This window comes from Dendrobates tinctorius, unplaced genomic scaffold (genome assembly GCF_039654945.1).
Source record: "Dendrobates tinctorius isolate UK_male_01 unplaced genomic scaffold, ASM3965494v1 ptg000449l, whole genome shotgun sequence".
In the NCBI taxonomy this organism is placed as follows: Eukaryota; Metazoa; Chordata; class Amphibia; order Anura; family Dendrobatidae; genus Dendrobates; species Dendrobates tinctorius.
This window is the reverse complement of record NW_027362111.1, coordinates 931,100-944,264: the sequence shown is the minus strand read 5'-3', so window position 1 is coordinate 944,264 and position 13,165 is coordinate 931,100. Positions and strand designations below refer to the sequence as shown.

Below are 13,165 nucleotides of genomic sequence, written 5' to 3'. Positions count from 1 at the left end.
GCAGGAAAATGTAAGGACATCGGGCACGCCAGACTCCACCGACACCCCAGGACCCGCGGGTGGGCCAGGATCCATCGACATGCCAGGGCCCGCGAACACTTCAGGATGCCAGGACCCACCAAGACGCCAGGATCTGCAGACACACACAGATGCCAGGGTTAGAGAATCTGCTCAGTTTGTGACTGTCCGCCATTTTCTTGTAGTGCTCTGGCTGCTGGTCTTTTCCCCCTGGTGCTGGGTTTGCCTTTGGTCAGATGATTGTATCAACCTTTATTAGCCTGCACCTGTCTCCCATTCCTTGCTGGACAACAGTGTTCATCCGCTTGGAGCTTTGCTTTCTGTGTGTGTAATTAGTGCAGTGCTGGGACCTCTGGTTCTGCTAGCCTCGGTTTCTGTTTTCAGTTGGCTTCTGCAGCCTTCTTTGTGTTTTCGGTTAGGAGGTGACCCGTTTTTGTACCCAGTCCTTATATCTTTCAGGGACCCCCCCTTCCCATCTATAGGTCATCGCTTGAGATTCGCCTAGGATCGTCGGTGGGTCTATTCACAAGGAATGGGTCGCCCACTCCATCGTAGGGCATCAGCCGCAGTGCAGGGTCAGTTTTCCCCCTCCTACCCCAGTCCTGTGCTGCAGAACCGTAGCAGCCAGGGTGCCAGAAGCCATTGAGCCGCTCCTTTCATGGGTGCTGCACATACTACTCAGGCACGTGGCGGTTTATCACTCACGCCGTCCGACCCTCTCGTTACACCTCCATTGTCTGACTCAGTTGTTATACACTATGGTCACGTCCTTTGTCTGGTGGACGCCCGGTGGGTTGTAGTTTCCGTACTACTTTTGACCATTTTGCCGCCGGCACTTGTCGTACTTGTAGTGCGCTCTCCTCCATGTGCTGCTGTAGTCTGGGGTCCTTACCCCCGGTCAATAATGTATCTTCTGTTTTATATTGACTTTTTTAGTATTTGCTGTACATTAACAAACTACATATTTTTTTATGAATTGGTCTCTTTAAACTTTTTCTCTCATTGTCCTCTTGACTATTTGCCAGATCTTCTATTCTATCCGTGTTATTGTGATTTATAGACCTTGTTTTGGCTTCATGATATTTAGTCTATTATGGAGTTCTCTGTCTTCTCCCCGCAGATCCCACCTGTTCCCAGTGAAAGCTATGTATAACCTGGAGGACGATGATAGTCAGGGTGTGGTGGTCATCAACCTCCTCCCACTCCTGTCACAGGATGTCCGTAATAAAGGCTCATCCCCCATCCCCAGAGAAGGACGGTGAGTGGCCGCTGTGTACCGGCCTCCCCTCCCACTGTGCCAGGGGCCGCCGGCCTCCCTTCTCATCATGACTCTGCTGGGGGATGCTGGCCTCCCCTCCCACTATGCCAGGGGCTGCCGGCCTCCCTTCTCATCATGACTCTGCTGGGGGATGCTGGCCTCCCCTCCCACTGTGGCAGGGGCCGCCGGCCTCCCTTCTCATCATGACTCTGTTGGGGGATGCTGGCCTCCCCTCCCACTATGCCAGGGGCTGCCGGCCTCCCTTCTCATCATGACTCTGCTGGGGGATGCTGGCCTCCCCTCCCACTATGCCAGGGGCTGCCGGCCTCCCTTCTCATCATGACTCTGCTGGGGGATGCTGGCCTCCCCTCCCACTGTGGCAGGGGCCGCCGGCCTCCCTTCTCATCATGACTCTGCTGGGGGATGCTGGCCTCCCCTCCCACTATGCCAGGGGCCACCGGCCTCCCTTCTCATCATGACTCTGCTGGGGGATGCTGGCCTTCTCTCACTGTGCCAGGGGCCGCTGGCCTCCCTTCTCATCATGACTCTGCTGGGGGCTGCTGTCCTTCTCTCACTGTGGCAGTGACCGCCGGCCTCCCTTCTCATCTTGACTCTGCTGGGGGCTGCTGGCCTTCTCTCACTGTGCCAGGGACCGCCGGCCTCCCTTCTCATCATGACTCTGCTGGGGGCTGCTGGCCTCCCCTCGCACTGTGCCAGGGGCCGCCGGCCTCCCTTCTCATCATGACTCTGCTGGGGGATGCTGGCCCACTGTGCCAGGGGCCGCCGGCCTCCCTTCTCATCATGACTCTGCTGGGGGATGCTGGCCTCCCCTCCCTCTGTGCCAGAGGCCACCGGCCTCCCTTCTCATGACTCTACTGGGGGATGCTGGCCTCCCCTCCCACTGTGCCAGGGGCCGCCGGCCTCCCTTCTCATCATGACTCTGCTGGGGGATGCTGGCCTCCCCTCCCACTGCGCCAGGGGCCGCCGGCCTCCCTTCTCATCATGACTCTGCTGGGGGATGCTGGCCTCCCCTCCCACTGTGCCAGGGGCCACCGGCCTCCCTTCTCATCATGACTCTGCTGGGGGATGCTGGCCTCCCCTCCCACTGTGGCAGGGGCCACCGGCCTCCCTTCTCGTCATGACTCTGCTGGGGGCTGCTGGCCTCTCACTGTGCCAGGGGCCGCCGGCCTCCCTTCTCATCATGACTCTGCTGGGGGCTGCTGTCCTCTCACTGTGGCAGGGGCCGCCGGCCTCCCTTCTCATCTTGACTCTGCTGGGGGCTGCTGGCCTCTCACTGTGCCAGGGGCCGCCGGCCTCCCTTCTCATCATGACTCTGCTGGGGACAGCTGGCCTCTCCTCCCACTGTGGCAGGGGCCGCCGGCCTCCCTTCTCATCATGACTGCTGGGGGCTGCTGGCCTTCTCTCACTGTGGTAGGGGCTGCCGGCTTCCCCTCTCATTGTGCCTCTATGGGGGCTGCCAGCCTCCCCTCTCATTGTGCCTCTATGGTGGGCTGCCAGCCTCCCCTCTCATTGTGCCTCTATGGGGGGCTGCCAGCCTCCCCTCTCATTGTGCCTCTATGGGGGGCTGCCAGCCTCCCCTCTCATTGTGCCTCTATGGGGGGCTGCCAGCCTCCCCTCTCATTGTGCCTCTATGGGGGGCTGCCAGCCTCCCCTCTCATTGTGCCTCTATGGGGGGCTGCCAGCCTCCCCTCTTATTGTGCCTCTATGGGGGGCTGCCAGCCTCCCCTCTCATTGTGCCTCTATGGGGGGCTGCCAGCCTCCCCTCTCATTGTGCCTCTATGGGGGGCTGCCAGCCTCCCCTCTCATTGTGCCTCTATGGGGGGCTGCCAGCCTCCCCTCTCATTGTGCCTCTATGGGGGGCTGCCAGCCTCCCCTCTCATTGTGCCTCTATGGGGGGCTGCCAGCCTCCCCTCTCATTGTGCCTCTATGGGGGGCTGCCAGCCTCCCCTCTCATTGTGCCTCTATGGGGGGCTGCCAGCCTCCCCTCTCAACAGGCTGTTGGCCTCCCATCTTGCTGTGCGGGGAGGGGGGATGCTGGCCTCCCCACTCTGTGCCTCCCCTCACACCGTGCCTCTGCGGGGGGTTGCCGGCCTCTACTCTCAGTGTGCCTGCTGGGGTCTGCTGGCCTCCCCTCTTAAGGCCCCGTCACACATAGCGACTCACCAGCGATCCCGACAATATCATCAACGTGTCAGGATCGCTGGTGAGTCGCTACATGATGGCTGGTGAGCTGATGCAGGGAGCTGGTAAGTAAGGTACACGGACGCACGTCCCTTAGATACCCGATGTGTACATTGGTTACCAGCTGATCGCTGGTCGCCCGCCTGTCACATGCAGCGATGCTTGCTGGCCAGCCGGAGACCAGCGATCAAACAAATGTCCAGGGCTTTTCCAGAGCGATCAGCGATACCGGCAGGGGGGCCGCTCGCTCATCACTGTCACACAAAGCGATCTCGCTGGTGAGATCGCTGTTACATCACAAAACCTGTGTGACGGGGCCCTTACTGTGCGTCTGTGGAGTGCTGCCAGCCTCTCCTCTTGTCGTTCCTGCATGGGGCTGCCGGCCTCCCCTCTCGCCATATTTGCGTAGGGTTGCAGGTCTCTCACCTCTCGCCATGTTTGTGGAGTCCCGCCAGCCTCCCCTCTGTCCGGGCTGCCGGCCTCGCCAAGTCTGCGGGGGGCTGTCGGCCTCCCTTCTCCAAATGTCAGCTGTGCTCTCTTCTCCCTGCAGGCTCGTCTCTGCCCTCTGCTTGTGCCCATTTTTCCGGCTGCTTCGTCTGTGCATAGAGGAGGAGTTTGCCGGTAACTTGGATGAGATTGACGCCTTGTTGGGTACAGTCTTCTGTTTTTTCCTTTGTTCCTGAGGAAGCTTCAATGTTACATGATGTTTCCCATAACTAACCCTCACTGACTGTAAGCTCTGTGGCCGAGTATCCTTATGACGGAGTCACTGGAGCAGCTGCCCTCTCCGGCTTGTGCCCCCTCTAGGCTGCCCTCTCTACCTGACAGACCTGGATGTCATAGACAAGATGGAATCTCTGAGCAGACAAGAGCGAGAGCTCCTGTGCTCGCTCCTCTTCCTGGCCATTAACTGGTTTATAGAAGTAAGTGAGTCCTCGGCGTCCCTCGCCTCCTGGGGCCCCGGCGTCCCTCGCCTCCTGGGGCCCCGGCGTCCCTCGCCTCCTGGGGCCCCGGCGTCCCTCGCCTCCTGGGGCCCCGGCGTCCCTCGCCTCCTGGGGCCCCGGCGTCCCGCGCCTCCTCGGGCAGCCGCTGCCCCTGACTCATGCTGAGCTGTTCTTGCAGGTAGTCAACGCCTTCTGTAAGCAGCCGAACGCTGACATGAAGGGCAAAGTGCTGAGGCGTCTGCAGAACATCACGTGGCTCCGCAGTGTCCTGGAGCGGGGTCTGCCCGGTACCGTCCACACTTCACATTTCAGCTACATCCCAGCAGATCAAGAGAATATTGGTCGTGAATGATGTGTCTGTGGCCAGGACAGGAGGTCCATGTCTCATGTGCAGGTCCTTCATAAAGCAGTAGAATGAGGCCACCACCACAGTGAGGAGTCTGACTGGAGTTGTAGTCCCTTATACTGTCGCCGCTGTCCAGTCACACTGCTCCTAGTGATGACATAACGAGAAACTGAGGCTCAAGAGTGGTGAAGACCCCCAGAGTGAAGGGCTGCTTGTATGACTGGATAACTCTTCATTCTGACACATGAATGTCATAGTTAGAAGGTTGAGTTTAGCCTACAACCTGACAAGTTACCCAGTGGAGGCAAAACCCCCTGAGGCCGACACTAATGGCTCAAAATTAAAGTAAAATTCACCCCCCGACTACTGTAATACTGCCCCTATGTACAAGAATATAACTACTATAATACTGCCCCTATGTACAAGAATATAACTACTATAATACTGCTCCCTATGTACAATAATATAACTACTATAATACTGCTCCCTATGTACAAGAATATAACTACTATAATACTGTCCCCTATGTACAAGGATATAACTACTATAATACTGTCCCCTATGTACAAGAATATAACTACTATAATACTGCCCCTATGTACAAGGATATAACTACTATAATACTGCTCCCTATGTACAAGAATATAGCTACTATAATACTGTCCCCTATGTACAAGGATATAACTACTATAATACTGCTCCCTATGTACAATAATATAACTACTATAATACTGCTCCCTATGTACAAGAATATAACTACTATAATACTGTCCCCTATGTACAAGGATATAACTACTATAATACTGTCCCCTATGTACAAGAATATAACTACTATAATACTGCCCCTATGTACAAGGATATAACTACTATAATACTGCCCCTATGTACAAGGATATAACTACTATAATACTGTCCCCTATGTACAAGAATATAACTACTATAATACTGCCCCTATGTACAAGAATATAACTACTATAATACTGCTCCCTATGTACAATAATATAACTACTATAATACTGCTCCCTATGTACAAGAATATAACTACTATAATACTGCCCCTATGTACAAGAATATAACTACTATAATACTGCTCCCTATGTACAAGAATATAACTACTATAATACTGCTCCCTATGTACAAGAATATAACTACTATAATACTGCTCCTATGTACAAGGATATAACTACTATAATACTGCCTCTATGTACAAGAATATAACTACTATAATACTGCTCCTATATACAAGAATATAATTACTATAATACTGCTCCTATATACAAGAATATAACTACTATAATACTGCCCCCTACGTACAAGAATATAACTACTATAATACTGCTCCTATGTACAAGAATATAACTACTATAATACTGCTCCTATGTACAAGAATATAACTACTATAATACTGCCCCTATGTACAAGAATATAACTACTATAATACTGCCTCTATGTACAAGAATATAACTACTATAATACTGCTCCTATATACAAGAATATAATTACTATAATACTGCTCCTATATACAAGAATATAACTACTATAATACTGCCCCCTACGTACAAGAATATAACTACTATAATACTGCTCCTATGTACAAGAATATAACTACTATAATACTGCTCCTATGTACAAGAATATAACTACTATAATACTGCCCCTATGTACAAGAATATAACTACTATAATACTGCCCCCTATGTATGAGAATATAACTACTATAATACTGCCCCTATGTATGAGAATATAACTACTATAATACTGCCCCTATGTACAAGAATATAACTACTATAATACTGCCTCTATGTACAAGAATATAACTACTATAATACTGCCCATATGTACAAGAATATAACTGCTATAATATTGCCCCTATGTATGAGAATATAACTACTATAATACTGCTCCTATGTACAAGAATATAACTACTATAATACTGCTCCTATATACAAGAATATAACTACTATAATACTGCCCCTATGTACAAGAATATAACTACTATAATACTGCTCTTATGTACAAGAATATAACTACTATAATACTGCCCCCTATATACAAGAATATAACTACTATAATACTGCTCCTATATACAATAATATAACTACTATAATACTGCCCCCTATGTATAAGAATATAACTACTATAATACTGCTCCTATGTACAAGAATATAACTACTATAATACTGCCCCCTATGCATAAAAATATAACTCCTATAATACTGCCCCTACGTACAAGAATATAACTACTATAATACTGCTCCAATGTACAAGAATATAACTACTATAATACTGCTCCTATGTACAAGAACATAACTACTATAATACTGCTCCTATATACAAGAATATAACTACTATAATACTGCTCCTATGTACAAGAATATAACTACTATAATACTGTCCCCTATATACAAGAATATAACTACTATAATACTGTCCCCTATGTACAAGAATATAACTACTATAATACTGTCCCCTATGTACAAGAATATAAATACTATAATACTGCTATATCCAAGAATATAACTACTATAATACTGCTCCTATGTATAAGAATATAACTACTATAATATTGCCCCTAAATGCAAGAATATAACAACTATAATACTGTCCCCTTTGTACAAGAATATAACTACTATAATACTGCTCCTATGTACAAGAATATAACTACTATAATACTGCCCCCTATGTATAAGAATATAACTATAATACTGCCCCTATGTACAAGAATATAACTACTATAATACTGCGCCGATGTACAAGAATATAACTACTATAATACTGCCCCCTATGTATGAGAATATAACTACTATAATACTGCCCCTACGTACAAGAATATAACTACTATAATACTGCTCCAATGTACAAGAATATAACTACTATAATACTGCTCCTATGTACAAGAACATAACTACTATAATACTGCTCCTATATACAAGAATATAACTACTATAATACTGCTCCTATGTACAAGAATATAACTACTATAATACTGTCCCCTATATACAAGAATATAACTACTATAATACTGTCCCCTATGTACAAGAATATAACTACTATAATACTGTCCCCTATGTACAAGAATATAAATACTATAATACTGCTATATCCAAGAATATAACTACTATAATACTGCTCCTATGTATAAGAATATAACTACTATAATATTGCCCCTAAATGCAAGAATATAACAACTATAATACTGTCCCCTTTGTACAAGAATATAACTACTATAATACTGCTCCTATGTACAAGAATATAACTACTATAATACTGCCCCCTATGTATAAGAATATAACTATAATACTGCCCCTATGTACAAGAATATAACTACTATAATACTGCGCCGATGTACAAGAATATAACTACTATAATACTGCCCTCTATATACAAGAATATAACTACTATAATACTGTCCCCTATGTACAAGAATATAACTACTATAATACTGTCCCCTATGTACAAGAATATAACTACTATAATACTGCCCCCTATATACAATAATATAACTACTATAATACTGCCCCCTATGTATAAGAATATAACTACTATAATACTGCTCCTATGTACAAGAATATAACTACTATAATACTGCTCCTATATACAAGAATATAACTACTATAATACTGCTCCTATATACAAGAATATAACTACTATAATACTGCCCCCTATGTACAAGAATATAACTACTATAATACCGCCTCCTATGTACAAGAATATAACTAATATAATACTGCCCCCTATGTACAAGAATATAACTACTATAATACTACCCCTATGTACAAGAATATAACTACTATAATACTGCCCCCTATGTACAGGAATATAACTACTATAATACCGCCTCCTATGTACAAGAATATAACTAATATAATACTGCCCCCTATATACAAGAATATAACTACTATAATACTACCCCTATGTACAAGAATATAACTACTATAATACTGCCCCCTATGTACAGGAATATAACTACTATAATACTGCTCCTATGTACAAGAATATAACTACTATAATACTGCCCCCTATGTACAGGAATATAACTACTATAATACTGCTCCTATGTACAAGAATATAACTACTATAATACTGCTCCTATGTACAAGAATATAACTACTATAATACTGCTCTTATATACAAGAATATAACTACTATAATACTGCCCCTATATACAAGAATATAACTACTATAATACTGCCCCCTATGTACAGGAATATAACTACTATAATACTGCTCCTATGTACAAGAATATAACTACTATAATACTGCTCCTATGTACAAGAATATAACTACTATAATACTGCTCTTATATACAAGAATATAACTACTATAATACTGCCCCTATATACAAGAATATAACTACTATAATACTGCCCCTATGTACAAGAATATAACTACTATAATACTGCCCCCTATGTACAAGAATATAACTACTATAATACTGCCCCTATGTACAAGAATATAACTACTATAATACTGCTCCTATGTACAAGAATATAACTGCTATAATACTGCTCCTATATACAAGAATATAACTACTATAATACTGTCCCCTATGTACAAGAATATAACTACTATAATACTGTCCCTATGTATAAGAATATAACTACTATAATACTGCTCCCTATGTACAAGTATATAACTACTATAATACTGCCCCTATGTACAAGAATATAACTACTATAATACTGCTCCCTATGTACAGGAATATAACTACTATAATACTGCTCCTATGTACAAGAATATAACTACTATAATACTGCTCCTATGTACAAGAACATAACTACTATAATACTGCTCCCTATGTACAGGAATATAACTACTATAATACTGCCCCCTATGTACAAGAATATAACTACTATAATACTGCTCCTATGTATAAGAATATAACTACTATAATACTGCTCCTATGTACAAGAATATAACTGCTATAATACTGCTCCTATATACAAGAATATAACTACTATAATACTCCTCCTATGGACAAGAATATAACTACTATAATACTGCTCCTATATACAAGAATATAACTACTATAATACTGCTCCTATATACAAGAATATAACTACTATAATACTCCTCCTATATACAAGAATATAACTACTATAATACTGCTCCTATGTACAAGAATATAACTACTATAATACTGCTCCTATGTACAAGAATATAACTACTATAATACTGCTCCTATGTACAAGAATATAACTACTATAATACTGCCCCTATATACAAGAATATAACTACTATAATACTGCCCCCTATGTACAAGAATATAACTACTATAATACTGCCCCCTATGTACAAGAATATAACTACTATAATACTGCCCCTATATACAAGAATATAACTACTATAATACTGCTCCTATGTACAAGAATATAACTGATATAATACTGCTCCTATATACAAGAATATAACTACTATAATACTGTCCCCTATGTACAAGAATATAACTACTATAATACTGCCCCTATGTATAAGAATATAACTACTATAATACTGCTCCCTATGTACAAGTATATAACTACTATAATACTGCCCCTATGTACAAGAATATAACTACTATAATACTGCCCCCTATGTACAAGAATATAACTACTATAATACTGCCCCTATATACAAGAATATAACTACTATAATACTGCTCCTATGTACAAGAATATAACTGCTATAATACTGTCCCCTATGTACAAGAATATAACTACTATAATACTGCCCCTATGTACAAGAATATAACTACTATAATACTGCCCCCTATGTACAAGAATATAACTACTATAATACTGCCCCTATATACAAGAATATAACTACTATAATACTGCTCCTATATACAAGAATATAACTACTATAATACTGTCCCCTATGTACAAGAATATAACTACTATAATACTGCCCCTATGTATAAGAATATAACTACTATAATACTGCTCCTATGTACAAGAATATAACTACTATAATACTGCCCCTATGTACAAGAATATAACTACTATAATACTGCTCCCTATGTACAGGAATATAACTACTATAATACTGTCCCCTATGTACAAGAATATAACTACTATAATACTGCTCTTATATACAAGAATATAACTACTATAATACTGCTCCTATGTATAAGAATATAACTACTATAATACTGCCCCCTATGTACAAGAATATAACTACTATAATACTGCTCCTATGTATAAGAATATAACTACTATAATACTGCTCCTATGTACAAGAATATAGCTGCTATAATACTGCTCCTATATACAAGAATATAACTACTATAATACTCCTCCTATGGACAAGAATATAACTACTATAATACTGCTCCTATATACAAGAATATAACTACTATAATACTGCTCCTATATACAAGAATATAACTACTATAATACTCCTCCTATATACAAGAATATAACTACTATAATACTGCTCCTATGTACAAGAATATAACTACTATAATACTGCTCCTATGTACAAGAATATAACTACTATAATACTGCTCCTATATACAAGAATATAACCGCTATAATACTGCTCCTATGTACAAGAATATAACCGCTATAATACTGCTCCTATATACAAGAATATAACTACTATAATACTGCTCGTATGTACAAGAATATAACTACTATAATACTGCTCCTATGTACAAGAATATAACTACTATAATACTGCTCCCTATGTACAAGAATATAACTACTATAATACTGCTCCTATGTACAAGAATATAACTACTATAATACTGCTCCTATATACAAGAATATAACCGCTATAATACTGCTCCTATGTACAAGAATATAACTACTATAATACTGCTCCTATGTACAAGAATATAACTACTATAATACTGCTCCCTATATACAAGAATATAACTACTATAATACTGCTCCCTATGTACAAGAATATAACTACTATAATACTGCCCCCTACGTACAAGAATATAACTACTATAATACTGCTCCTATATACAAGAATATAACTACTATAATACTGCCCCTATGTACAAGAATATAACTACTATAATACTGCCCCTATGTACAAGAATATAACTACTATAATACTGCTCCTATGTACAAGAATATAACTACTATAATACTGCTCCTATGTACATGAATATAACTACTATAATACTGCTCCTATGTACAAGAATATAACTACTATAATACTGCTCCTATGTACAAGAATATAACTACTATAATACTGCCCCCTATATACAAGAATATAACTACTATAATACTGCCCCCTATATACAAGAATATAACTACTATAATACTGCCCCCTATATACAAGAATATAACTACTATAATACTGCCCCCTATATACAAGAATATAACTACTATAATACTGCCCCTATGTACAAGAATATAACTACTATAATACTGCCCCTATGTACAAGAATATAACTACTATAATACTGCTCCTATGTACAAGAATATAACTACTATAATACTGCTCCTATGTACATGAATATAACTACTATAATACTGCTCCTATGTACAAGAATATAACTACTATAATACTGCCCCATATATACAAGAATATAACTACTATAATACTGTCCCCTATGTACAAGAATATAACTACTATAATACTGTCCCCTATGTACAAGAATATAACTACTATAATACTGCTCCTATGTACAAGAATATAACTACTATAATACTGCTCCTATGTACAAGAATATAACTACTATAATACTGCCCCTATGTACAAGAATATAACTACTATAATACTGCTCCTATGTACAAGAATATAACTACTATAATACTGCTCCTATGTACATGAATATAACTACTATAATACTGCTCCTATGTACAAGAATATAACTACTATAATACTGCCCCATATATACAAGAATATAACTACTATAATACTGTCCCCTATGTACAAGAATATAACTACTATAATACTGTCCCCTATGTACAAGAATATAACTACTATAATACTGCCCCCTATATACAAGAATATAACTACTATAATACTGCCCCCTATATACAAGAATATAACTACTATAATACTGCCCCCTATATACAAGAATATAACTACTATAATACTGCCCCCTATATACAAGAATATAACTACTATAATACTGCCCCCTATATACAAGAATATAACTACTATAATACTGCCCCCTATATACAAGAATATAACTACTATAATACTGCCCCCTATATACAAGAATATAACTACTATAATACTGCCCCTATGTACAAGAATATAACTACTATAATACTGCCCCCTATATACAAGAATATAACTACTATAATACTGCCCCTATGTATGAGAATATAACTGCTATAATGCTGCCTCTGGTGGATGAAGGGTTGTGTTTGTGGCTGGAGCGATGCGCGTTGTGGTTTTCCGAATGAGGTTTGGAAGGTGACTGTTCGGGGGGTTGTGAGGAAGGGAGTTG

General features: G+C 41.6%; 1 protein-coding gene across 4 annotated transcripts in view; it reads left to right on the top strand.

The window, feature by feature from the left end:
* FANCD2 (FA complementation group D2) overlaps positions 1-13,165 on the top strand; it is a 204,465-nt gene that overhangs the window by 91,415 nt on the left and 99,885 nt on the right. For all 4 annotated transcript variants that reach the window (XM_073564320.1, XM_073564318.1, XM_073564319.1 and 1 more), the window contains exons 22-25: positions 1,139-1,276; positions 4,029-4,129; positions 4,286-4,401; positions 4,601-4,709. In XM_073564320.1, coding sequence (XP_073420421.1) covers positions 1,139-1,276; positions 4,029-4,129; positions 4,286-4,401; positions 4,601-4,709 — 464 coding nt within the window. The remainder of the gene's footprint in view (positions 1-1,138; positions 1,277-4,028; positions 4,130-4,285; positions 4,402-4,600; positions 4,710-13,165) is intronic.